Source organism: Erythranthe guttata, chromosome 9, assembly GCF_056151865.1.
Source record: "Erythranthe guttata isolate IM_541 chromosome 9, IM_541, whole genome shotgun sequence".
In the NCBI taxonomy this organism is placed as follows: Eukaryota; Viridiplantae; Streptophyta; class Magnoliopsida; order Lamiales; family Phrymaceae; genus Erythranthe; species Erythranthe guttata.
This window is the reverse complement of record NC_142541.1, coordinates 13,868,575-13,894,937: the sequence shown is the minus strand read 5'-3', so window position 1 is coordinate 13,894,937 and position 26,363 is coordinate 13,868,575. Positions and strand designations below refer to the sequence as shown.

General features: G+C 37.9%; 5 protein-coding genes across 17 annotated transcripts; 2 read left to right on the top strand and 3 right to left on the bottom strand.

The window, feature by feature from the left end:
* The first annotated feature begins 606 nt into the window (after nucleotides 1–606).
* On the top strand, nucleotides 607–5,253 carry GNL2 (GNOM-like 2). Its single transcript, XM_013001316.2, has 3 exons — nucleotides 607–1,238; nucleotides 1,311–1,861; nucleotides 1,934–5,253. Exons 1-3 carry the CDS (start codon nucleotides 753–755, stop codon nucleotides 5,013–5,015), a joined length of 4,119 nt encoding a protein of 1,372 aa, XP_012856770.2. The 5' UTR covers nucleotides 607–752; the 3' UTR covers nucleotides 5,016–5,253.
* A 1,329-nt stretch (nucleotides 5,254–6,582) lies between these two features.
* On the bottom strand, nucleotides 6,583–9,223 carry LOC105975997 (uncharacterized). The gene is made up of 2 exons (XM_013001268.2): nucleotides 8,804–9,223; nucleotides 6,583–8,618 (listed from the first exon to the last, which is right to left on the bottom strand). Exon 2 carries the CDS (start codon nucleotides 8,124–8,126, stop codon nucleotides 7,041–7,043), a length of 1,086 nt encoding a protein of 361 aa, XP_012856722.2. The 5' UTR covers nucleotides 8,127–8,618; nucleotides 8,804–9,223; the 3' UTR covers nucleotides 6,583–7,040.
* Nucleotides 9,224–10,535: 1,312 nt separating this feature from the next.
* LOC105975570 (ABC transporter I family member 17) lies at nucleotides 10,536–12,365 on the top strand. Its single transcript, XM_013000771.2, has 4 exons — nucleotides 10,536–10,781; nucleotides 10,881–11,213; nucleotides 11,746–11,933; nucleotides 12,035–12,365. Exons 1-4 carry the CDS (start codon nucleotides 10,769–10,771, stop codon nucleotides 12,287–12,289), a joined length of 789 nt encoding a protein of 262 aa, XP_012856225.2. The 5' UTR covers nucleotides 10,536–10,768; the 3' UTR covers nucleotides 12,290–12,365.
* A 102-nt stretch (nucleotides 12,366–12,467) lies between these two features.
* Nucleotides 12,468–16,920, bottom strand: LOC105976129 (very-long-chain aldehyde decarbonylase CER3). Its single transcript, XM_013001423.2, has 11 exons — nucleotides 16,775–16,920; nucleotides 16,457–16,683; nucleotides 15,298–15,530; nucleotides 14,979–15,198; nucleotides 14,621–14,748; nucleotides 14,274–14,524; nucleotides 13,619–13,726; nucleotides 13,313–13,519; nucleotides 13,049–13,159; nucleotides 12,784–12,957; nucleotides 12,468–12,686 (listed from the first exon to the last, which is right to left on the bottom strand). The coding sequence occupies exons 1-11, from the start codon at nucleotides 16,859–16,861 to the stop codon at nucleotides 12,531–12,533; spliced, it is 1,902 nt and encodes a 633-aa protein (XP_012856877.2). The 5' UTR covers nucleotides 16,862–16,920; the 3' UTR covers nucleotides 12,468–12,530.
* Nucleotides 16,921–18,231: 1,311 nt separating this feature from the next.
* LOC105975943 (Protein kinase superfamily protein) lies at nucleotides 18,232–25,305 on the bottom strand. Of its 13 annotated transcripts, none has more exons than XM_088822993.1 (22): nucleotides 25,057–25,303; nucleotides 24,934–24,987; nucleotides 24,491–24,793; nucleotides 23,659–23,913; nucleotides 23,358–23,482; nucleotides 23,062–23,106; nucleotides 22,897–22,978; nucleotides 22,729–22,797; nucleotides 22,473–22,643; nucleotides 22,317–22,382; nucleotides 21,142–21,210; nucleotides 20,907–21,050; nucleotides 20,788–20,837; nucleotides 20,457–20,606; nucleotides 20,071–20,177; nucleotides 19,896–19,990; nucleotides 19,772–19,813; nucleotides 19,265–19,387; nucleotides 19,115–19,163; nucleotides 18,989–19,032; nucleotides 18,595–18,656; nucleotides 18,232–18,488 (listed from the first exon to the last, which is right to left on the bottom strand). In XM_088822993.1, the coding sequence occupies exons 3-22, from the start codon at nucleotides 24,653–24,655 to the stop codon at nucleotides 18,413–18,415; spliced, it is 1,989 nt and encodes a 662-aa protein (XP_088679119.1). In that variant the 5' UTR covers nucleotides 24,656–24,793; nucleotides 24,934–24,987; nucleotides 25,057–25,303; the 3' UTR covers nucleotides 18,232–18,412. The 13 variants fall into 13 exon arrangements, with proteins under 13 accessions (XP_088679119.1, XP_088679120.1, XP_088679113.1 ...); XM_088822994.1 differs by having other exon boundaries at nucleotides 25,104–25,274; XM_088822987.1 differs by having other exon boundaries at nucleotides 18,956–19,032; nucleotides 25,057–25,268.
* Nucleotides 25,306–26,363: the final 1,058 nt, after the last annotated feature.

The following is a 26,363-nucleotide window of genomic DNA, read 5'->3' as shown; positions in this document are numbered from 1 at the left end:
CTTTGACTTTTGACCATCTGTTTGTATTTTGTTTAGATGAATTTTTCCACACCTAAAAGAAAATGGGAAAATTACAGTTTTAGTCCCTCAAGTTTGCAGTGATTCAATATTCGGTCCCCAATGTTCACAAAAAACACATTTGATCCTTTATGTTTCAATACTTCAACACTTGTGGTCATTTTCGTCAACTTACCGTTAGTCTGTCCGTTTAGGCAGTGAAGGGTACACGATTGATTATGTTAGTACTAACGAAAAATTGACGAAAATGACCTAAGTATTGAATTTTTTAAACATGAGGACCAAATATGAAATCGGTGCAAGTTTGAGGGACGAAAACTGTATTTCCCCCAAAAAAATGTACTCGATAATTGCTGAATCGAAAATATTTGAAAATTATTTTTCTACTTAGAGATTAGTCCTAGACTATTTTGACAATTATCTTCTTGCAAGTTAGCTTCATAATTTGTATTTGTAAGTATTTATTTCTGTCCTATTTAAGGTTGAAAAATAACCTTAGTAGTTAGAAATATTCAATTCTTGAATCCTAACCATACAAATTAATAAACAAAAAAAACCATAACTTCACAAGCCAGCCTCTTCATTAGCAAACATTCCGGCTATTTGTCTGCTTACATAAATTAAAAATAAAAAAAATTAAAAATTAAAAATTAAAAAACAAAAAAACAATACCCCTATAATTTCCCAAGCCACACATAACTAACTGGACATAAATAACAGCTTTACACACTACCATGGCCGATAACAACAACGAAGAAGAAGAAGACGAAAACAACAAGATCAAATCCAACCGAAAAGAACTCGGGCTATCATGCATGCTCAACACCGAGGTCGGGGCGTTACTCGCCGTCATCCGCCGCTCGCCGGAATCAAACTACCACCACCACCACCACCCTGACGACGCATGCGACCCAGCCATTATCCAATCCCTCAAATCCCTTCGGGCGCTCCTATTCAACCCCAACCAACCATGGCGCTCCGTCGACCCCTCCCTTTACCTCTCCCCGTTCCTCGACGTCATCCAGAGCGACGACATTCCGTCCGTCGCCACCGCTGTCACCCTCCAATCCATCCTCAAAATCCTCCGCCTCGGCATTTTCGACACCAAAACACCTGGCGCCAAAGACGTCATCAACTCCGCCGTCACCGCCATAACCGGCTGCCGCCTCGAGAAAACCAACCCCATTACCGAGGATGCCGTTATGATGAGGATTTTACAGGTTCCTTTCTTTCTTTTTTTTTTTTTTTTTTTTTATATATATGTTGGCTGTATAAATGACCTAATACCGCAGGTCCTGACGGCAATCATGCGGCATGAGGCCTCGATTCTCCTCACCGACAACTCGGTGTGCACGGTGGTGAACACGTGCTTTCAGGTGGTCCAGCAGTCGGCCGGGCGGGGCGACCTCCTCCAGCGGAACGCGAGGCACACGATGCACGAGCTTATACAGATGATATACTCGAGGTTGCCCGATATCGAGGTGAAGGATTGGGAGAACTCCGAATCCGACACCGAGGACAATAACCTCGACTCGCGATACGGCATCCGATCCGCCGTCGACATCTTCCATTTCCTCTGCTCTTTGCTTAACGTGGTCGATATAATGGAGACCGACGGGTTGACTTTCCAAATCGCCGACGAGAACACGCAGGTCTTCGCGTTGTACCTCATCAACTCGGCTATAGAGTTGAGTGGAGACAGCATCGGGAAACATCCGAAGCTCCTTCGCATGATCCAAGACGATTTGTTCCATCATTTAATCCATTACGGAGCGTCTTCGAGTCCACTCGTTTTATCCATGATCTCAAGCACAGTTCTCAACATATACCACTTCCTTCGAGGGTAAACGATTTCTTTTTCGTTTTTTTTTATTCTCGAAAAATCATTACCATAACATTTTCCGATCACAACCAGGTCGATTCGTCTCCAGCTCGAATCGTTCTTCTCGTTCGTGCTATTTAGGGTAGCGGGCCCCACGAGCCCCCTCCAGCTCCAAGAAGTCGCGGTTGAGGGCGTCATCAGTTTCTGCAGGCAACCGTCTTTCATCATCGAAGTCTATGTCAACTACGACTGCGACCCCACCTTCCGGAACGTCTTCGAGGAAATGGGCAAGCTCCTATGCAAGTACGCATTCCCCACGGGGGGCCTACTAACGAGCATCCAAGTCCAAGCCTTCGAGGGCCTATCCGTAATTTTCCACTACATTGCTGACAACATCGACAAAGAAGACGACCCGAGCCCGTCCGGCCCGTACCCGGTCGAGATATCCGGGTACCGACCCTTTTGGGAGGAAAAGACAAAAAAGGACAACGACGCCAATAACGACAATTGGGTCGATTACGTGAGGGTGAGAAAAGTCCAAAAGAGAAAGATTTTAATTGCGGGGAGCCATTTCAATCGGGACGATAAGAAGGGACTGGAGTATCTGAAATACTCTCAGTTGATATCGGACCCACCGGACCCTAAAGCATACGCCGTTTTCTTTCGATACACTCCGAAATTAGACAAAACGATGATCGGAGATTATTTAGGCGATCCAGAAGAATTTCACATGCGAGTGTTAAAAGAATTCACCGACACGTTCGAGTTTTCCGGTATGGTGCTCGACACTGGTTTAAGAACATACCTCGAGACTTTCCGACTGCCCGGGGAGTCGCAAAAGATCCAGAGGATTCTAGAAGCTTTCTCAGAGAGATTCTATGACCAGCAGTCGTCGGAAATCTTCGTCAGCAAGGACTCGGTAATGATCCTCTGCTACTCAATAATCATGCTTAACACGGACCAGCACAACCCGCAGGTGAAGAAGAAGATGACCGAAGAGGACTTCATCAGAAACAACCGCTCGATCAACGGAGGGAGCGATCTGCCACGCGAGTACCTATCGGAGCTCTTCCACTCCATTTCGGGCAACGCGATAAGCCTGTCCGACCAGCCCGGAAAGATAATCGAAATGAGCCCGAATAGATGGATACAGCTGATAAACCGGGCCAAGATCATCCAACCGTTCATCATGTGCAATTTCGACCGTAGATTGGGTAGGGATATGTTTGCCTGCATTGCCGGACCGGCGGTGGCAACTGTGGCGGCAGTTTTCGAACAATCCGACGATGAGGATATGCTACATGAATGCATCGAGGCGTTGTTTTCGATAGCTAGGATAGCACAATACGGGCTCGAAGATATACTAGACGAACTCCTCTGCTCGTTCTGCAAATTCACGACATTGTTAAACCCTTACGCATCTGCAGATGAAACGTTGTACGCTTTCAGCCACGATATGAAGCCAAAGATGGCGATTTTAGCTGTTTTCACTATTGCAAATACTTTCAAAGACTCAATTAGAGGGGGGTGGAGGACAATAATCGAGTGTTTATTAAAGCTCAAGAGGCTGAAGTTGCTTCCACAGTCGATTATCGTCGAGACAGAAAATTCGCCTTCAGACACACCGGTCGAGAAACCAAGTCAAGATCCGAAATTCGGAAACAAACGGCATAGTTCCGGAATTATGGCAAGGTTTCTAAATTTCATGTCGATGGAGAGCGTCGAAGAAGCGTTAAACCTCGGAATGGGCGAATTCGAACAGAACATGACCGTCATCCAACAGTGCCGTATCGGAAGCATCTTCACAACGAGTTCGACCCTACCGGAAGATTCTCTTTTGAACCTCGGCCGCTGCATCATATTTGCTGCCGCCGGAAAAGGGCAGAAGTTCAGCACCCCGGTGGAGGAGGAGGAGACAGTCGGATTCTGCTGGGAGCTGATTGGCTCCATAGCTGTGGCAAATACGCACAGATTCTCTTCGTTTTGGCCTTATTACAACGATTACTTGCTTGAAGTGGCGCAGTTTCCGCTCTTTTCGCCTATACCTTTCGCCGAAAAGGCCATTGTTTCTTTGATGAAGACGTGCCTCAAGATTCTTGCTTTGGATAAAATGGAAGGTGCCGAAGAACTCATATTCAAGTCAATAAATCTGATGTGGCGAATGGAGAAGGAGATTCTAGAAACATGCTGCGAGTTTCTATTACAGTCGGCTAGCACAATCGTTACCGAACATCCTCAAAAACTGCAAACGCAACTAGGATGGATGTCGGTTTTACACCTGCTGTCTGCTACGGGCCGACACCCAGAAACCTACGACCAAGGAGTCGAGGCGTTGATCACACTCATGTCCGACAAAACCCACATCACGAAAACAAACTATTCGCATTGCATCGACTGCGCGTTCGCATTCGTAGCCCTGAGAAATAGCCGAGTCGAAAAAAACATCAAGATCATGGATTTATTAGCTGAGTCAGCGAGTTTATTGGTCGAGTGGTATAGAACCGGATATTCCGATCCGGGTAGCTGTTCGAGCGTCGCAAGCAATGCTAGTCTTTCTTCTTCGGTTGAAGATACGAGGAATCAGAATCCGATCAGTTTATTTCAGAGGCTCGGAGAATCTCTAAAGAAGACGAGTTTAGCAAGACGAGAGGAAGTGAGGAACCATGCGGTGATTTCTCTTCAGAGGAGCTTCTTATTGGCAGAGGAGCTTCTTTTTACGCCGACGAATTGCATAAACTCGTTTTATAATATTATATTCGCGATGGTGGACGACCTGCACGAGAAGATGCTGCAGTACTCGAGGAGAGAGAATGCGGAGAGAGAAACGAGGAGCATGGAAGGTACCTTGAAGGTGTCGATGGAGGTTTTGACAGAAGTGTACTTGCACTTTTTGAGGCCGATTTCAGAATCTCCGAATTTCCGGACTTTTTGGTTAGGGTTGCTTAGGAGGATGGACACGTGCATGAAGGCTGAGTTGGGGGTTTATGGAGATTCGAATGTGCCGGAGATTGTTCCGAACCTTTTGAGAAGGATTGTCACGAGTATGAAGGAGAAGGGTATACTTTCGCATGCGGGTGAAGATGATTTGTGGGATACGACGTTTTATCAGATACAGTGGATTGCTCCTGCTCTTACTGATGAGTTGTTTTCCGAGGGGCTGAAAACCTTTCTTTAGAGTTATTTTATTTTTTTTATATTTTATATATATAGATATATTCTTGTTCGTCTTGCGAGAATGTTTCAGGGCATATCCTGCATCAGAGAAACGATTGTGAAAAAATAAAGACGAAAATCTGTAAGCAGCAGAAGTTAAATTATCGACAGTTGACTGCTTCGATTCTCGACCATTGAAGGATCGAACGGTTCTCATTCATTGTAATTTCAATATATAAATTGGCAGCACAGTATTAAAATGAACGACATAAAACCACGTAAATAATGTAGATTATATATATATATATATATATATATATATATATATATATATATATATATATATACAGAAAATCTGATAACTAGAGACCACAACGGAAATTGCAGTGACCGATAATGAAAAAGAAGACAAAAAAAAAAGAGACAATACCATCATTAATCATGAGTTCATTACAAGAAGATTAATGTTTATCAACGAGGACGACGGAAACAAGATAAAAGCATGTCGAATTACGAGAATTTTCATGTTCAAAAAAGAATATCTTTCACGGATTTCTTTAAGTTTGTGGCTTATAATTTTCAGTTCTTACTGAATACCTGGTGTTAAGTGACTGCATAACTGATACATGTATTCTTTTTTTTCCTTATCTTAAAATAATGGCATTATATTATCATGGACATCGGACGATGTAATCCTAACCAACTCCCTTTTATTTATTTATTTTTCCTTTTTCTAGGTAGCATACTTAAAAAATCCCGATCAACATTCCCAGACGAGGCCATAAAGTGAAAGAAATGAAGTTCAACACTAACATAATAACTACATAACTAGAACTAAATAAGCACATTGGAAAAGACAACAGCAGCAAAAAAGAAAACGAAAAAAAAAAAGAAGAAAAACAATAAGCACATGCACAAAAAAATAACTTACACAAACGCAGTTTGTCCCGGCATGCTGAACGGCCTAATTTTGCACAGCAAGTTAGAGAAATGAGCTGTGCACCAAATATTTCTACATAGAGAAAATCAGCACTGCGATTTTTTCCTGAAAACGGAATACAAGATAAACGAAAAAAAGTAAGAGTCGTGTATGTCACTGTGGCTGTAAAACAAACAAAGAAACCTTTTTTTTTTTTTTTTTTACATAAGATGATTGATTCAGAAGTGTATACTCGTTCTTTTCGGAAAGCTCCGAGACGTGTTCTGATACTAATGAAATTTGCAAAATAAAAAGTAATAATTACATAAATAGGAGAAAAGGTCTATGAAATAACCTGTGACCTTTCACCAGTGTAGTCTGAACACTTAATTCCTCAGCATATAGTATCGGAAAGCAATATAACCTGCAAGATGTGTAGAACTACAGAGAATCCGGATTTTTCGTTGGAAGTTATTTCCATATCATTGATGAAATGGCATAAAGTTTTTTTAATATACTAGATGAAGTATAGTTATTCCTTTTCTTGGCAAACATTTCAAATAACCACCAGGCTGCACGATACTACATCGGCAAGATAAACGAAAACACACCCGAAGCAAGAACTTATATGATGTAAGAAAAAAAAATGAAACTAAAAACAAGTGTGCAGTTGGTCAAATCGTGTTGTTAAATTTAGAAATTTCAACAAATCTTGATTAACGAAGTTACATACATACGACTACTGCAACACGCATCCCACCCTTTCTTTCTAAATAACTGAACTACACAAATTATTTCCTGCAAAACTGTTCTAGAATTTCTCATTGGCTATAAATTACAGGAAAAAAGAAAGAAAAAGAAAAGGATTAAAAAAAAAATTATAAGAGGAGATAATGCTAATCATACAACACTGCAGCCTAACTTGGGCATATTCTTCTCATCCAGATGATTGCTTGATAATCGATAATTCCAGTTAAAAGAAAAGCCCGATAGCAGAATGGCATAAAGATGCCCTGCTTTGTTCCCTGTTCGTAATACACAGAGAACAATGAATGCCACACCCTGGCCCACAAAGCAGGCCTTTCGATCCAGTACTAACTTGTAAAACAGGGAATTTCATAATCCGTGTTATTCTTCAAATGCATGTGTACATATTTTCTCTAACAACAAAGGCCAATCTTCACCGAGTTGCTGTGGATTCATCTCCATAGCAACTCTAAAGTCCTGCAAGGAAATCGCTCGGTTGACTTTTTGTTCTCGCACTTCCGAATTCTGAATTTGGTAATGATGACCTGGTTTCACACCGTTTATCAGTTTTGTACGAGGGTTTTGCTCGTGGGCGTTGTTCTTTGCTCCCACGAGTCCAATGCAAGACCTAATTAACCCTTTCAAGTAAGAATCTAAACCATGGTTAAGTATATTCGCACAGTCAGCCGATACCCCCTCAAGCCCCTGTTTAACAGCAATCTGCTCAATTTGTTCCCTTAATGTACCACTATCCAACAATGCATCCTCGCGTACAAACTTGCCGCTACTCGCCGGGGCCAAACCTCTGCGGGCCCCACCGATGCTGATGTGGCCAAACGGAACCCCAAGTGGGGCCACGAGCGGGCTCCTGGCAGAAGCCGTTTTTTCCACGTCATTTCTAACTACCGACTCAGTCTGGTCCTTGCTATGTACAGGAGCTAAACCATCTGGCAATCTCTTCACTACTGTAGATTCTTGATTACTTGATTGAAAATTCCCGTTTTCCAAAACAACATGAGAACCACTCAATTGAGTACCGATCTTCGTGTAAGGTGCAAGAGCACTGAGGCGGTCCCCACTTTTTCTATCACGAGAGCCTGTTCTAGCCTTACGGGGCGAGACAGGTAGTACCATGTGGGACCCGTTCTGGTGGTCCGAGGTCTCCTTGCTTCCGACATGTGTAACGTGTTTCAAAACATCGTCCTTGTGACTTGCTATTGGCGGTGGGGTTTTTGCACTACATGCATTTTTCAGTATCGAACGAATGAACTGATTGTGGAGCGGGATATTTTCCCGCCCGAGTATTCTCAGACAGAGCTTGTTGAACTCGACTTTATTCAGCTTTAAATTCAAGAATCCGTGCAAGTAATACAAGTACTGCTTTGAACCCTCTGGCCCTAGTTTCTTCATTATCTGTGCTTTCAGCTCGTCAAGATTGATTCGCGGATGCTGATGAGGTGGTTGCATCTCTCTGTATCTATCTATCTATATATATCTCTCTCTCTATCACTCTCACTCTATCTCTCCTTCCACACTAAATATACATGTAAACAGAAAGAAATACACGATGCACAACAATGCCCCGGAACCTTAAACTAAATTAGGGTTGTTTCGCTCCATTTCCGAAAGCTCGTTTTCCAAATAACATTTAGCCTGTCCAGTAACAACCCTAACACCGCCGAACGAAAACCCATCTCAACGGGCTGATGAACTATTACCCACTACAACAATCAGACGGAGTAAAAGTTCACACCATGAGATCTCGATTTCTCAATCAAACCAAACTCTCCCTCCAAAACCCAAATTCCAAGAAAAAAATTCAAATTCCTCCACTGCCAATCCCAAATTCACTACAATCCAAACGAGCCCTTTTATTGACCTAAATCCCAAAAATTCAAATTAAAGAATACTTTCCCTGCTTGCCCACTCTCAAGTAAACCGCCACAATTTATCGGTAACCTGAAAAATCAATCCCTATCACATCAACAAAAGATTCAAGCTTGAATTCACAACTTCAAATCCAAATACTTCTACACTCAAAAAAATTCAAACTCGAACAAAACAACGAATCAGCAGAACTAAGAAATTCGAACTCGTCGGGCAAAAAAATGAGTTCACAGAAACGACAAATTACATGGGCTGACCTTATTGTAGCTCCCAGAATTGAGATTCAGGGGGGGAATAATCAAAAATTCATCCCAAAACACACTCTCTCAAGCTGTATTTGTATCTATTCACTTCTCCTCAGAAGAAACCCACGCAGTTTTTCCTGCCATTGCTTCTCATCCCTTCAAATTTCGCCTCGCATTTTCGATTTTCTCCGAAGAATCAGAAAATTGAATACCCCTTTCCTTCGTTTTTTTTCTCTCTCTGATCGCTCTCCTCTTCAAACACTCCCTTTTCTCTCTCTTCCCGTATTGTATCTGATTAGAAAGTAATGGTTTTGTCTAATTTTAATCTAGGGTACAACTATTGATGCAGAGAGTACGATTGTATAATGTAGTACGTTGTGCTTAGATGGTTGTACCTAGACTTGGCGGAGGTGTAAACAGTTGGGCATTAACAATTTCTGATTATAGGAAGGTCTCGTTTTTAGATGTCGTTGCTTAGTGTTTTTTGTGGAGACCACGCGCCTCTGGCGGCCGTGAGCGCTACTTGCCAGAGCATCAGCTACTGAGGAGTGACGTGTCCTCGTGTTATTGGGTGAATAAACAATTCCTCCTAAAATGCGACTATTGGATAACAACGTTAAAGATATTTTATTTTTGTGCTGTTTTTTTTTTTTTTGGGTTTTCATTTTTTGTTGTTATGGTTTTGTCAAAATTCAAGATTCTAAAACATGAAATTTTGGGAGGGAAGAAGAAGAAGAAAACGATTCCGTTATGATGTAAGTGTGGTTTGATGATTCCATTTTGGTAAGTAAATGTTGGCCTAAATGAATACATTCCACTTCTAAGTAATTTTCCGATTGAGTACTATATTGTTTCGTGTTCAGTCCACAAATCCAAGAAAGCGACGACTCAAATCGGAAATCAGCACCAAGACACAATCGCTCGAACCTAGAAAATTCTAGATTAATTCCAATATTCACATTGAGTTGACTCACCAACACATTCACAGTTAATCAGTCGAAATGACACTTTCACGCACACTAAACCTCAGTTTTCTTTCACTCAGAGATACAATCACTTATAGAAGAACATTGAATGAAGAAAATTTAGAGACGCGTATAGATAAGTTGTACATTTGTCGCTAGGGCATTATAAATAGGCACATAACCAACAGTAGGAGACAACAAATCTGCTCACAAGTCAAAGTTGACTATTTACGGCAAAAACTTGTAAATAGTTTCTGGAAAAAAAAAAAAAAAAACAAGTTGATGACGAAAGTAATGTTCAGAGAAAGAGATGGAGAAAGGAGGAGAGAGAAACGGCGCAGCGCATGCAAACTGAGAGTATGGTTGAGAGAAGAAAGTTAAGCTTGACTGAGTGAACGTACACAATTAAACGAACTAATCTAAACGGTCAAGATCAAGAGGATTACTCTGGACTAGACTTTAGTTGGCTTGACATGTCCATAAATCGGGCCTCCGAGAATTTACCAAGTCTGGGCCCGACCCCAAAATTAATACTTGGGCCTAAAACTTTTAACTACTTCTCAATCTCATTAGTTAAAAATAACAACCTTACGGTATCAAGTGTTTTAATTCAAAATTATGTAGTTGTATGGTGAATCAAATTGTTATTCAAAATTATTAGGTGTTGCATATATTCATATACCAAAATGTGCTTCTATCTATATAAAATAAATACATATATATATATATATATATATATATATATATATATATATATATATATATATATATATACACATGAATTCAACAACTATGTAGGTAGTGTAACACTTGTGTCCAGATTCTTGATTTTATTCATCCCCACGTTGTTCTACCTCAGGAAGGTTTACTTGTTCTTGTTCTTCTTTAGCCACACCTTTAAAATATTCAATAATAATTAAATAAATACTAGAGAATATGTGCAATTAATTTCCTATTACAAACATCACTAAATTTTCTGAGATCTCCATCTTCTGATTCGTGCAAAATTGCAATGCCGTTTCTAGGTCAAAACCCCATATCTCGAATTTAATCCTCTGATTTTTTTTTTTTAAACTGTTTTTATTGATGAATTTGAAGTTTTTTTTTTTTTGGCAACTGATTAGACGAAGCACAGGAGCAGCTGCTAGCGGCGGCGCCGCCGCCGGATAAGTGGCACTCGGCCAGCGCGAAGATCGAGGTGAGGGATCTGACAAAGGTATCTGACAAGGATGAAGTGATTCTGAACAAAGTCAGCGTTGACATACCGAGAGGAGCGATAATGGGCGTCATCGGGCCGAGCGGGAGTGGAAAGTCAACCTTTCTACGGGCCCTGAACCGGCTGTGGGAGCCCGCTTCCGCCACCGTGTTCCTCGACGGCGTCGACATCTGCGATATCGACGTGCTCACCCTCCGCCGCAAAGTCGGCATGCTTTTCCAGCTCCCTGTTCTCTTCCAAGGTACAAAAATGAAAAATAAAAAAAATAATAATAATGAAAAAATAATATTTTTCGATTTTGAATTATGAATTATGAATTATCATTAATGGAAATCGGAACCGAATATTCAAATTTTGACGAGATTCCGATCAGAATGTTTTCGATTTTGGAATAATACTTTTCATCAATTTCCGAAAAATTACACTTTGTAATATCAATGTATTCATCGTGTTTCCACGATTCCGAATCCGAGAATTTTCCGATTTTGGAACAAAGTTTTCTCGTTCCGAATTCCATACTTCCAATTTCCAACATTTCCTGATTTTTTCGGAACCCAATTAGAATTTTTCCGAAGGTGCTACTTGTGTAATGTCGGGATCCGTATTTTTCGACACGTCTGAGCTTACAAAAATTTCAAGACTATGCAGATTTGATGATGTACCTACTCTGATGTATTCTTCTCTTTTGTTCATTGTCTCGAAATGAAAATTGAAAATAATTATAAAGTTGAGGAAGATATTCGATGAATTTACGGTTACGGTTAAACCCGCAGGCACCGTTGCAGATAACGTGCGATACGGACCGGAATTAAGTGGGAAAAAGCTAAGCGACAACGAAATATACAAATTACTCGCTCTTGCGGATCTCGATTCTTCTTTCTACACAAAATCGGGGGCAGAATTGTCCGTCGGACAAGCTCAAAGAGTTGCTCTTGCCAGAACTTTAGCTAATGAACCCGAGGTCAATTTACAAACAAAAAAAAAAATTAAATTAAATTTCTTAAAATAATTAATTTATTTATTTTTTGTGATTGAATGTCCGATTTTGTTTTATTTTTGAAGGTATTGTTACTGGACGAGCCAACGAGCGCGTTGGATCCGATATCGACTCAGAACATAGAAGATGTGCTTGTGAAGCTCAAGAATGAAATCGGTTTGACCGTTGTTATTGTTTCTCACAGCATCAAACAGATACAGAGGATTGCTGACGTGGCGTGCCTACTTGTCAACGGTGAGATCGTCGAGATTCTGCCACCTCATCACCTCTCTCAGGCTAAGCATCCCATGGCTCAAACTTTTCTTCACCTTAGTTCTTGATTTTTTTTTTCTTTTTCTTTCTGTGTGTGTGTTTTTATTTATGAAATTATTAATGTTATGTTGTTTTTGCATTTTACATTTTTGTTGTGACTTGTGCATATATATATATATATATATATATATATATATATATATATATATATATATATATATATATACACACACACCAAGAACAACATATATAAAGGAAGTGTATATATATTGTTGTTGGAAAGAAAAAAGAAAAAAAAAAAAGAAAAATCTACAAGGGCTTGAAGCCATGTCGAAGTGCAGCTTTCCAGACGACATCGATCTGATCGACATCGATCGCGCCCACCTCGTTGTGCTTCCAACCTTCTAGAAGATGAACCACCCCGCCAGCGTGGCAAGCATGCACCACTCCTCTTTCCATCGTGTACTAAAAAACAAAAATTATCGAAAAATTGTACTTTTTTATGGAATATAATATAATTGCGAGTGAAGTTCGTTATATGTTATGATATATATTATAATACCTCACACGAACCGAGTCCCTCGACATCTTCCGGAAGCTTCATTGCTGCTAGTTTCCCGTAACTGCAGTCTCGTCGGAATGGAATAATTGGCGGGACCACAAACTGGTGGAAATGTGTACCGGACGGAGCGTAGTACTGTTGCCTGGGCGTTGTCCACTTTCCGATTATCCATGTCTAGAAAAAAAAAATCGTACGATTAATTAAGTTTATCGAGTCTTATTTGATAATTCGAAATCGTCCAAATACGAAATATAGCATTACATACCTTGCAATTTTTAGCTGCTTGATATTTAGTAACTTGAACCAAGTAATTTTCGAAACCTAGTGGTGCTTCTTTTTTTATCTTCAGGAATCTCTCTTCAGACGGTGTTAGCATCTACCCCAGAATAATATATACATACAGTCAAACCTCTATAAATTAATACAGTCGGGACTAGGGAAATTCCATTAATTTAGCGAATTATTAAATTATCGAGTCAGGGAAATTTGTCGAGGTTCTACTGTATATTGAGTGAGTAGTTTTTATTACCATAACTTTGACTTTTCGACGAGCAAGGTAAAGGGCGATGGCTCGACCGAGTTTAGAAGTGGCTCCGGTTAAGAAAACCTCGTCAATGTCTCGAGGAATCTCGTTTAGGATAACGGCAGCGGTTAATGTGTTACCATGGACCAATCTAACTCTAAGTTTTGGATGCTTGTTCGTGAAACGGGTCCCGCCTCCGTTTAGGCCTTCGTTCTGCAAATCGTTAGTTTATTTCGAGAATTTAGTAACTATGTGATAGTTGAGTATTAGTTAGTAACACATTACATAATGAAAACGAAATAAACGGGTTACCTTGTTTAATGCGGCAAGGCTAATGACCTTAACTCCGATTCTATCGGCTTTAAGGATAGCGTCTTCGATTTGGTTGTTTATGCCTTCTGCAGCAAAAGGCAAGAAATACTGCAACCGAAAAAATAAAATAAGAAATAATGCCAGGGGTGCTGGAAATTTGAACGGAATTTTCGTTTTCAGACAATCTCGATCTGTAAATTTCCGATTTCGAAACAATTTTTTCTTTCCGGATTCTGTAATTCTCATTTTCAGTTTTTCAATTTTTCAATTTATGTTTTGATTTGGAATTGAATAACTAGATTCCGATTTCTGGTCCGATTGTATTTTCCGAAAAATAATTTCGAAAAATTTGCAAATTACACTTAGAATATCAAAATTTTCATGTATTTTATATTTTAGGTTATTAAAAATCGGAAATTTTCCGAATCCCGCCGATTTCGATGCAAAAGATTCCGATTTTGGAGGCAATTTTACATACCAATTCCCTAAATTCCGATTTTTTTGAAACATAATTGAAATCAGCTTCCAACTTCCGAAAAAAAAACAGTTTTTTTCCGAAAGTGCTAATTCCAATGCGATTGTCCGTTTTCCATCCCTACCTAATATAATGTAATAAAACCAACATCTCGAAAAAAAAGACGAAAAAAAAGAGTACCTGAAAACCGAACCTAGGCACCGCCCAAGTGTGGTGCAAACGACCTCTAAGATTATAAAAGCTGAACAAGAAAGTCTTCGATTTCGCCCACATAACCAGCATCACAACAAAAGTAAAAGGCCACATCACAATCAGAAACGGCTTTGTACTGAACGGAATCGAACTGAACGATCGGAAAACAAACGGCGCGTGCATAGCCGACATAATATCCACACCGTGCGCAAGAAACACGAAATCAGGCACTCTGCTATCTGTACCGGTTATTTAAAAAAAAAAACATAAGCATTTAAAGTAACATAAGCCCGTTTTCGTTTACGAGACAATAGGAAAAAAAAAAGATCACTCACTTGTTCTAGTACTAATTTCTTCGTGAAGATCCCATGATTTTCCATTTAAGGTATTCCATAACTTGTCGTAAAACGGCATGAATAGGCAAAAATTCGTCCCCGTTTCCGCGTGGTGAAGACTGTGGTATCTGCAAGAACCAAACAGAACTTTAGTACAATGCAAAATACAAAAAATAAATTATGTACAATATACTCGATAAATTAATAACCTCGTTTAAATAATACTTTCTTCTGGTCACGACCACGACTCAAGGACAATGTGTTAAATTAATATTTCATGTCTGGTCTCGACTGTATTAATTTATGGAGGTTTACCTGTAAGTTGAAAATGACAATTCCTAATTTATATTAAACTTACGTCGGTGTACATACGAGATACTTGAGGAGAGGAATAGCCTGAAATAGTTGACAAGGGACAACTTCAACATTGCTGTGTTGCAAACACCTCAGAAAATCGAAGACGAAGAGGTAACCGTACATTAGGCCAATCGATCCATATCCGATTAACGCGGTTCCCAGAGTCGGAATTCCTATGACTACACAAAGTAATATATGCTCCAAGAACGACAAATGTGCACCTGTAACATAAAAACCGAAACGTGTCTGACAAATTGTTACAAGATACAATAAGATTGATGGGTTTTTTTTTTTTTTTTTTCGATTTTTTTTCCGGTTACCTGTGAAAGGATTTACGACTTTCGAGCTATGGTGGAGAAAGTGGTAGTGTTGGAACAAAACAGGGGTGTGTAATAATCTGTGAATCCAGTAATAAAATGGCTCTGATATTCCAACGTGGAGTATTATGCAGCAAATAATACCCCTTAAATCCCACAATGGGAGATTTGCCAAGAGAGAGAAACTCATGTAAGAGAGAGAAGCCACTGTAATTTGAAGTATCAGAAAATTATCCCTGTTTTAACATATTCAAAAAATCAAGAAAATTTATAGGGGGAAACCAAAAAAAAAGAAAAAAAAAAAGTAAGGGTAAATTACACCTACACCCCTGAGGTATGCTAAAATAACTTTAAGGTCCCTCTGGTATTGGTAATTACAGCCACACCCCTGGAACAATTGCCGGAGCCAGGATTTCATGTCCTGGGGATGGATATGGGCTATATTTGTTTTCTGCGGGGCCGTTAGGCTACCATAGAGGAAAATTTGCAAATCTTATATAATATAACAAGGATTTAAGAAATGTTAGGAGAACCATGTCACCCCCTAGCTCTATGTTGTCTCTACCACTCTTGAAACTTGTAGTTTGTTAAAACCCTAACAGAATAACTTATCTAATGCATTATTTTGTTAAGGTTTCTAACAATGTTTTAGGGGTGATCGTAATTACCGATACTACGGGGGCCTTAAAGTTATTTTAGCATACCTAAGGGGTGTAGGTGTAATTTACCAAAAAAAAGTAAGAGTAAATTACATCTACACCCCTGATGTATGTTAAAATAATTTTAAGGTCCCTCTGGTACTGATAATTATAGCCCCACCCCTGAAACAATTGTCGGAGCCAGGATTTCATGTCCTGGGGACCGATATGCACTATATTTGTTTTTCGCGGGCCGTTAATGCTACCAGAGACTTTATTTATAAATCTTATATAATAAGGATTTAAGAAATATTGGGGGAGCCATGTCACCCACTAGCTCTATGTTGTTCTCACTACTGTCTGAAACTAATAGTTCGGAAGAACATTAATGGAATAACTTATCTAACGCAGTATTCCGTCAGGATTTCTAACAATGTTTTAGAGGTGATTGTAATTACTGATACCACATGGACCTTAAAGTTATTTCGTGCAGGTGTAATTCACCGAAAAAGGCAATCATATACCAGTGCCATTCTGCGTCGATTTGATTGAATTCGACGCCCCGTTGGTCGATTCGACGAGCGCGATTAAGGAAGAGCATGTTTGTGTAAGATGACCAAAGCTGATGAACAAGTGCTCTATGGTAAAACAAGATGAGAATATGTAGGCACCAAATATTGTCATTCTTGGTGATTTCTTTTGTGTAGATTGCATGTAGGGCTTTGCAAATTAGTGGTCCATATAGCAAATACTGTTTACAAATTACCAAAAACAAATAAATAAATTAATTAATTAATCAGATTATGTATAAGCAAAAAAGAATGAAAAAAAGAGATGCATGCCTTGAAATTTTGCAAGTTGTCCCATGGCCAAGAAAACAGAGGAGCTTCTTCCCTTGTGTTTGGAGTGATGATTCTCTTATTCTTCATCTTTCTCTCTCTACTTTTCTACCATGTTCTAAAAGAATACTTTTACATATATATATATATATATATATATATATATATATATATGCAAAGTACAAAAGTACAACTATGTGTACAGGAAGAGAAAACGAAATTGAAAACCTTGCAATTAATTGTGAACTACTTCTTTAATGGAAGCTGTCTATGCTGTCCCTTCGCTTATCTCTCTCTCTCAAGAACCGATTGTACAGCAATAAATGGAATTCTTTTTTTAGCACAAAATTGGACTATTCATTTACTATTTGTCAGCTTCTTTGTTTTTCAACCTGCTAAAATCTGAAAATGGTAGCTTTGCAGATTACAGTTGAGATGTTCAATACTTTTGTTCTTTCATATTATATACATATGAGCAAATTACAGCAAACCCCCTAAGGTAAGTCCAAATTACGAGCACTTCCTCCTGTTTGGGAAATCACCCCTCAACTATGAGGGATTTTTTCGTAAAAAAATTACATAGTTGAGGAGGTGGCTGTAATTATTCAAATAAGAAGGGTTTTTTATAATTTAGAATTATCTCGGGGTGGCTGTATTTATCTCTATAGGGATCTTTTTTTTTCTTTGCTTGCCCCAGGCCTCAACTTCAATCAAATCTTAAGTCATATGTTTGGTCGATGTTACATCAGATGAAATACATTACGTGCAGTATATATCTATTGTTTGTCGAAAACAAAAGATTTACAGCTCGAAAAAGTGGTCACTGATATAGTGTGAGGAAACAATTAACAAACATCATAATTCATAGGCATTGATCCTTATAACTGATTTCAGCTCATTAATTTTTGGGACTCTTTCGTGCCTCAAAAAAAACTGATGAGTCTTAGATCTTTCATTATATCTAAGACACCCCACAATGTTCCAAAAGTGTGTACTACTGCTGTGACATGGCATGCAGCCACGTGTCAATTTATAGCATTAACGCTCATGTAACGTGAACATGCATTAGTACATATATGGACATTTATGAATAGTTAAGGTATGCGAAAGCGACCAAAAAAGGCGAATACATTTTAAGCATGTTTTCCATCTCTTCCGAATGACATGAACCAAACTTTTTCTTGCCATGAAACTAAAGGAAAATTCGGTGATTGATGTTGTTTGAAAAACGCGTTTCCCCCTTTTAATTTGTCAAAAAAAAACGCAGAGTTTAATATCTATACTTATCGGTCGACGTGTTCTTCGTAGTAGAACACCTCGTATACTAAATAGTGTCAACAAATCGTGAAAGCTCTACTGCAAAACAACTATGCCCTATCTTTTGATTGGTGAAAATATGCATCATTCACATGATATATAAATAGAAATGTCTAATGCAGAGTGATAAACAAAGCTCAAAATGATAGGCTGGAAGAATACTAATAAATCATAAATCATAAATCGTAAACCGTAATCGTAAATTATAATCGAATAAGCTAGTCTAGTAGTAAAACTAAACGATACAAACTTGGAAGATAATACATGACCAAGTGCATCCTGTTGGTATCTGCGCAAGTTAGCAGAGCTATATATAAACTTTACCTAGAAATGTGTCAAATTCGAGAGTTCGCCGTGTATCGATTTATATTTTTGGAGCTCTTCTTGGGTGATTAGAAGCCTACACAATAGATATCAGTCCCGTTAAAAAAAAAAAAAAAAAACTATCTATATTCAGTAAGATTGCTATAACATATATTCTGCAGAAGAAAAGGGAAAAGAAATACCTGCACTGTAAATCACTTATCTCACGGAGCAACTCTTTTTCCCTTTCGTGAGCAGTCTCTAACTACAAAAGGAAAAAAAAATAACTTGGTGAACATAGAAAACATATAACTATCTGCAAGACAAAACAGTTGGCAAAAAAAAAACAATTTGCAAACAAAATCAATCAACAACCGGCACCCGTTATTCAATTAAAGTACGCATAAATGTACTAGGCTGAAAAAAATATAAAGAATGTTAGGAAGGAATTGACAAATATACTTCGTCTCTGCTTCAAACTTATATTAATAACCCAAATGCACTGATCAATTTGTTATTCACTTGTTACCAATGTGTAGATAAATACAATTTCAGACCACATACTTGGTTATAGTATATCCCTAAACTTTTGCATACCAATGATTTCTCTGCCATCTCCGTGTTTAATGTGCCCGTTGAGCCTGCAAAGAAGGATAGTTGCATTATACTGGAAGATTCTATGTATGCATATACAATATGCTATGGTGAATAGATTGATGATACCTGAAGCTTCCCCAAGAACTACTTGCTTCATTAGAAAAAGAATAGTCTCCTGCCAAGAGAGCAACGTAGAATGAAAATATCAGGACATTGACCAATTATTCAAAGACAGAAAAACAAACGACAACTTTTTTCTCAAGAAGAACCATTTACCCTTTGAAGAATATTTGTATTTAGAACAGACTGCAGAGGGTAAAACAAGCCCTGACCCGGAGAATTTGCTGGAGCAGCCTCAGAAGTCAATGGTGAAGAAATGCCAGGAAGTTGAGCCATCACCTAAATATCCAAAATCTTAATTTAAGACATATTCTAATGCACACATATATATCATTCTAATGATGTTTAATGAATACGGAAGCCATAAGTTGACTTAGTCTACACATGTTGGTGTCCAATTGGTCGAAATCATGTGTTACAAAATATAAACGCATATTCTTTCTTTGAGGATCTCATTGACAACAATAATCAAATTTTAGTAACTCTCTTATTAAAGATTCAAATTATACGGAGAAAGATCAAAAGAAATGACCAATCACAGAATCAAATTATTTTTAGTCACTTGCCAACTAGGAACAAACAGATGACATGCTTTAGTTAATTCCAAAAGAAAAAAAATTGAGATGTCTTGCATTTCCATTACACTTAAAATTTCACACCAACCTGTACACTGTGGCTTTTCTGTAGTATAGGAGCCGGAGCAGCCTATAGGAAGGAAATAATCAATGTTAAAATAAATGTTACATAAATGTGAAAAACACTACTCCAATTAAGACCTGATATTAACCTTTTCCATATCAACATTCTCTGACGTAACCTTAAATCGTCCTTTTTGCTGAACAACTGGATTCTTTGCCTTCTCGTCAACTTCTTCACCATTAACTACATTACAGATATGCAATTTTAAAGTACAGAGCAATCTTCATTGTAAGACAAAGTTCTGAATGAGATAGATGACTTGCCTAATAATTTTGAACCTTTGGAAATTATGTCCGACTGTGAGTCTATCGATTGCAGATTGGTAGGCCCGGCATGTAACAAACTCTGTGACTGATTTTGGATCTTGTCACTGAGTATTAGAAGTCATAATAAAATTTGTCAATGTAAAAGGACATGTGATATTGAGGAGAAAATTTATATGCAAGTATCGCGATAACAACTTGAGAAGCAAATTATTTATGCAACTAGATCATGCTCTGGGAAACAGAAGTATATATACTGGTGCTACTTCTAGTAAACATACAAAAAAAAACAACTTGAGAATAGAAGAGAAGAGTAAAACACAATACAAGAAATGTAAGGTCAGCATTATAGTATAGATAGAAATGAAACATACTTCTGATTATACCTTGTGGGAGCTCCCTCTGATGATTTATTCACCTCTGACGCTAAACTGCTTTCTGTCCGATTCCCATGGCCAATAGACATATTCGTGTTTGGCTGTTCTAAAGTTGAACCAGGAACACTCCCGTCGTCATTGGATTTTTCACAATTACCACTAAGAAAGAGAAGATTAATTTTTAATTAGAATATACAAGGAAATAATCAGAGCTAGATGTTATATGGAAACAACAGAAAAGGATATAGGCAACACAAAAATAGCTATACGGTATATAATACAGGATACAAATGATATTTTTACAGGAAATATAGAAGTATTGTCAATTATGATGACATACATGTTAGTTGTGGAGTTCAATGATGTGTTCAAGGGCACGGTATTATCATCCTGCGAAGACCTGGAATGTTAAAGAAAGAGAAGAACTACCTGCCCGGGAAAAAAACATTATTAACTTACGGAATCTTCAGCATCAGAATATTGGCTTGCAAAGGACAACTGGTGTTCTAGTACTTTACAACTTTTGGAAGAAGATGGCTGGTCCTGCAATTGTTTAGTTTGCATATTTTCATCTTTTTCACAAACCACATCATCATCCTGTACCTGCAAGCAAGCAAATATGTATTATCTTCTCACCATAAGAAATCTTTGGCAGCAACAAATCATCTAATCGAAAGCTGAAAACAGTGAATACCAACAAAGCTTGCGCCTTCATATCTTCCAGGTTGAAGTTCCAACCACTGATCCCACGTTTATATTCGTTCTGCGAACATAAAAAGAAAGGAAACAAACAAGAAAGTCAGAAACTACGGGGATGTACCATAGGGCATCATAAAAAGAATTACATAACCATATAAGCTAAAATAATTCCAAATGAACAAATTTACTACAGTTAACGCTCCTATTCGAAGTTCCCAGAATATTTTCCCTTCCCTAATGACAATATTGCAAGTTACTGGAACATTTAACTAATGGAGAGGCCTTTTACACCTGTAACACAAATTTATTCTCGTGTCCAGGTGAAAGTACTTTTAGCAACCTCATACTCAGTAGTAGCCAATCTACTTCTAAAAGATGAGATCATTGACAAAGTTCAGACTGCAAAAGTAAAGGTAAATTTGAAGACCATGATGTGAGGTATATACAAGACTACAACAGAGGGAATGTGAGTCTTTATTACGTCTCACTATTCAAAACTGCGAAGACACAACTCTCAGATATGCGTGGGCTCTTAAGAGTATGAATACTAGTAATAACTACCTAAACTGAAGGTTCGAGCTGAAGTGTGGTGAAAATTTAAAATTAAGAGAACCAAAACCCTTCTCTGCCGCCACGAAAGATGAAATCTTATAGTCTTGTGCTGCAAGTTTCCTTCCAGTTGTAAGCCTAAATCAAATATAATTTTTTTTCCTTCCAGTTGTAAGCCCAAATCAAATATAATTTTTTTCACCCAACCGCTAATCTAACTAAAGGTAAAAGTCAAAGCGGAGATTTGAGCATATCACTCCTATGTTATTTGTTGATCTGATAGAAAATATTTCAGGGCAGTCATTTTGAATTAACATTTCAGGACGTCCTACTATTGGCTCCTCATATTTTTATGTCATTTATAAATTTCTGCCAACGCTTTTATGTACGGTTTCAGCCACAAACCAGCTCGGAGAAAAAAATCAGAGTAAGGAATTACTCACTGATAAATAAATTTTAATGGCTTTGCATAAATAGAGAAAAGTTCTATTCAACGTTCCCCTTACATAAACTAAGGAATTTATTTATAAAGCATTTCAAACGGATGACATGAAAATTGACAGGATTGATCTCCTTTACTAGATAATACCAGAAATGATTTTCTGTGGTACGGAATCAAACCTGGGATATTTCCTCTTTCTGTCCATCCGGCATTTTCTTTTGTGCAAGCATATCTTCCTCCTTTCTCTGAAGTCATGTATACTTCTATCAGGATAAAACTTAATAAAGAGAACACGTTACCCTATATTAACTCAACATATCTTTATAAGCACAGACCTTCAATGCCTGAAGACGATCACCAAGAGCTGGCAGCCCTTCAAGAAGAGTTCTAGAAATATAATCATTTGACCTAGCTTGCTTGAAAAAAGAATTCCTTAGCAATTTTTTAGCTGAAGGTCTTTTTGAAGGATCTTTCACCAAACAACTAGCAATCATCTGCTTAAAGGACTGAACACACCATATATTGACATAAATAGCTTATCGATAAAACATTAATCAGTAGCTGACAAGTACACGCTTTAAGCAAGCATACCTTCGAAAACTTTTTGTCTCTCTCATAATCAAGACCAGGTGGTGCATTTTGCAATGTCATAAGCAATACCTACAGAAGTAAACTGTATTGTATATGTCGTTGGATTTAAACTTATTAAAATTGATTCCGTGTAGAGAAAATAAGGAATATATGTAACGGTGGAAGCACCTTCATTGGAGGGTACTTTGAAAACGGGGCGTGACCATGCGCAAGCTCCAAAGCAGTTATGCCGAAAGACCAAATGTCAGCTCTGTAAATTGCCAATCCATTATATAAGAAAATGGTTTAATATTCTGTTGTAGTAAAAAAAAATGGAGAAGTAAATGAACGGACTTGAAGTCATAACCATGCAGTTGCTCCATAACCTCCGGTGCCATCCTAGAAAACACAAACCACCTCTTATTAGAATGACAAGAAAATAAAATTGATGACATGTTTACCTGAAATTACTAACAAATAATTTTATAAAATTCAGGTTTACAAAAAATGTGTGCATCACTATCTATGATGTACGTGTACACATGCATCTATATTCAGTAACCTTTCGCTCACACACCTCAGATAAATAGTACATTTCAACATAATGAATGATGGGAAAGAAAAAAATGGAGGTATACAGATACTCATACCAGCAAGGAGTGCCCACAAATGTATTCCTCATGCGTTGCCTATCACCTGCATCAAACAAGTAGGCAGAGACACCAAAATCCCCCAGTTTGATTCCACCACGTGTATCAATCAGAACATTCCCAGCCTGGAAGCACCCAAAAAACAGAGTAGATGCACAAATTAAGATGATAAAAGTACATATACGAGTAACGACAATCTTAAAAGATATGCCGATCCTATGCTGTGAGTATATAGCTCTGTTTATTTTAGAAGCTTGTCTGAATTGGCAGGTGACACTTGCTTAAAGTTCAAACTACTTACTTTGACATCCCGATGAATATGGCCATGTTGATGAAGATACTCCAAGCCCTTCAATACCTCACGCAAAATCGTAGCAATAACAACCTCCTCGAAACCATCTGGATGTGTAGCCTTCAAAATGTGTAGGCAAGAACCTCCAGCCATGTAAGGCATTACCACCCACAGATTGTGATCACTAACGAAGGAACAATGGGATTTGAGAACATTGGGATGGTCAACAAGTACCATCGTTTGTGCTTCCCGTGAAACGTTATTCTGGGGCAAAATTCAACAATCAGATCATCCAGTATATTATATTCATCAGATGAAGGAATAAACCAAACCAAGTTTGTTATTTAAACAAATCTTCATGCACTCCTAGCTTAAGACAAACTGCAACGTAGTTGTAGCTAAATTAACCAAATCAATTAATTACAAACTGCAGGACGTCTAGCCTAATCGAACTACAATGCTACTGAATAAACTGAAACTGCACACCACAGTTCTCATTGCAATTCACTTTCCAATGGCTATTGTTGTACACTTTTACAGCCTAGCTAGTAATCGTCACTTCAAAAATAGAATTCCGTGTCCGTGTTTCTCATAATCTTTTGATTCAATAACTCATTGTTTCACATGTATTCAAATCATATTAAAATGAAAATCTATAAACATCAAACAACAAAATTAAGAGGAAGACGCATCCATATTCCAAAATCGTAGCCTCTCCGACAGAAATTTAAAATAAAAAAGGATCACAGAAAACAAATACGCGAAACAATTTAAACTCTATCCAGTATCCACATACATATGATTATACATATATACATAATCTCTTACAAAGGAATGTTACCAGATCACATTTATCGCGCTCAAAGTCGAGAATTTTGATTGCAACGACCTCGTTGAGTGGAGTGCACAGAGCACGATGAACCGAAGCACTGGCTCCAGTCCCAACCTCCTCATACAGAGTATAATACTCTGCTCCAATCGGATACTTTTTCCTCTCCTTCTCCATTCCACCCAAAATTACCCGTATATACACGCACACAAATCACAATGTACGCGAATATACGCAAAAAATCAAATATATTGCAGCCAATCAACGTCGAGGAACACTCCAAATGCAGCTCCGCTTGCTATCCACAGATCCGAACTGCAATTACCCAAAATTACCCATTAAAATCCGAGAAAAATAAAAAAAAATACAGAGAAATTTTCCCCAACTCGATTCGTTTCGCTGCATGCGATGTCAATGGCGCGAGTAAAAAGGCGGAATAAAGGGGGGAAACTCACGGGGAACGAGCTTGCGTTTCGTTTACAGGCGGAAGCAATAAATAATATGTGAACCTAAAAATACGAAATAATAAATTTCAAAAAAAAAGAAAAGGAAACGTGATAGTAGTAATTAGAAGCAACCTGAAATCAAGGCCGTTAAATATAGATACAGATTCGATTGTACGTACAGGCGTGCGAGATATTCTGGGGGGAAAAAAAAAAGTGAAAGCAAAAAAGGATTTTGATTATGATGACGAAGGGTTTGTTGAATGTTCTCGTGTGTGTGTGTGTGTTTTTAGTGTGTGTGAGAGAAAGAAGAGAGAGAGAAGAGAGAGAAAGTTGTTAAACGGATCGCCGCTAAGAATGGAGGGAGCGTTCGTTTTGTAACATATAAACCCGGCCACCTGTTACGTTATGTACTTTTTAGCCAATTGGCTTTCCCCACGACTCTTTTTTTCTTTTTCTTTTTTATTTTATTTTATTTTATTTTTGGGACTCTATGGTAAAAAGACGGGGCAAGACTTTTAATTTTATGGGTAAATTACGAAAATCCCTCTAAACTTAGGCTAAATAACGAAAAACACCCTCATCTATCTGTAAAAACCAAAATCCCCCTCTGATTAACTGTTGATAGAGTTTTTTAATAGAAAATGTGTACATTCTATTATACCTTATGTTAAATAGACGAGAAATAAAAAATAAAAATCTGAAATTGTGTAAAGTCTATTCTCATGAATAAAAAAGATCCGTGAAAAGTCACATTGTCAAGGGGTTGGTGTAAGATGGAAACAAACATTAGGGGATTTTTGATAATTATAAATAGGTAAGGGTATTTTCATTATTTAGCCTAAAATTAGGGGTTTTTTGCAATTTACCCTAATTTTATTAGTTTGTTACCAAAATCAGCATCGATTTCATCAAAGTCAAAAGGGATACGTTGGGGATTGTTGAAAATTGTACTTATTTTTAGTGTGGATCTATTTTAATTTGATATTACAAATTTAAACTTTTGTTATGTGATTACGAAATATAAATGATGGGGATATATCCATATTTATGTATTTTTTTATGTATGTTTTAAGTATTTACGAATAAGATCTAGATATGCATGACATTAAATATGAAAAACCGATCTATTTCTGATTTATTATTGATTAATTACATTTGTATCGATTAATCGTGAGGCGGTCCAACCCAATTCCCGCGTTTTACAACCTTGGATATTAGACATCAGCACACTTTACTTTATCAAATAAACCATCTTCGCAGAATCTTTTAAAGTATTTTTGAAATTATTTAAAATGGAGTTTTATTTAAATATTTTGCGTTTAGTTGATGCGAGGAAATTAATATGATTTCGTAAAAAATGAGATTTTTATATGTATTTCATTAACTTAGGAAAATTCATATATTTTATGTGTAACCTAGGTGAATTATAAATGGTAAAC

Excerpts from the sequence above, each read along its gene's own strand:
- GNL2 (XM_013001316.2), top strand. The coding sequence starts at position 753 with ATGGCCGATAACAACAACGAAGAAGAAGAAGACGAAAACAACAAGATC. Across the intron at positions 1,239-1,310 it reads TTATGATGAGGATTTTACAG|GTCCTGACGGCAATCATGCG; the intron begins GTTCCTTTCTTT and ends CTAATACCGCAG. Across the intron at positions 1,862-1,933 it reads ATATACCACTTCCTTCGAGG|GTCGATTCGTCTCCAGCTCG; the intron begins GTAAACGATTTC and ends GATCACAACCAG.
- LOC105975997 (XM_013001268.2), bottom strand. The coding sequence starts at position 8,126 with ATGCAACCACCTCATCAGCATCCGCGAATCAATCTTGACGAGCTGAAA.
- LOC105975570 (XM_013000771.2), top strand. Across the intron at positions 11,214-11,745 it reads GCTCCCTGTTCTCTTCCAAG|GCACCGTTGCAGATAACGTG; the intron begins GTACAAAAATGA and ends TTAAACCCGCAG. Across the intron at positions 11,934-12,034 it reads CTTTAGCTAATGAACCCGAG|GTATTGTTACTGGACGAGCC; the intron begins GTCAATTTACAA and ends TTATTTTTGAAG.
- LOC105976129 (XM_013001423.2), bottom strand. The coding sequence starts at position 16,861 with ATGAAGAATAAGAGAATCATCACTCCAAACACAAGGGAAGAAGCTCCT. Across the intron at positions 14,749-14,978 it reads TATCTCGTATGTACACCGAC|ATACCACAGTCTTCACCACG; the intron begins GTAAGTTTAATA and ends TGGTTCTTGCAG. Across the intron at positions 12,687-12,783 it reads AGGGACTCGGTTCGTGTGAG|TACACGATGGAAAGAGGAGT; the intron begins GTATTATAATAT and ends TTTGTTTTTTAG.
- LOC105975943 (XM_013001201.2), bottom strand. The coding sequence starts at position 24,655 with ATGGAGAAGGAGAGGAAAAAGTATCCGATTGGAGCAGAGTATTATACT. Across the intron at positions 20,178-20,444 it reads CCCACAAGGTATAATCAGAA|TGACAAGATCCAAAATCAGT; the intron begins GTATGTTTCATT and ends TCTAATACTCAG. Across the intron at positions 19,814-19,895 it reads AGAATGTTGATATGGAAAAG|GCTGCTCCGGCTCCTATACT; the intron begins GTTAATATCAGG and ends TCCTTCCTATAG.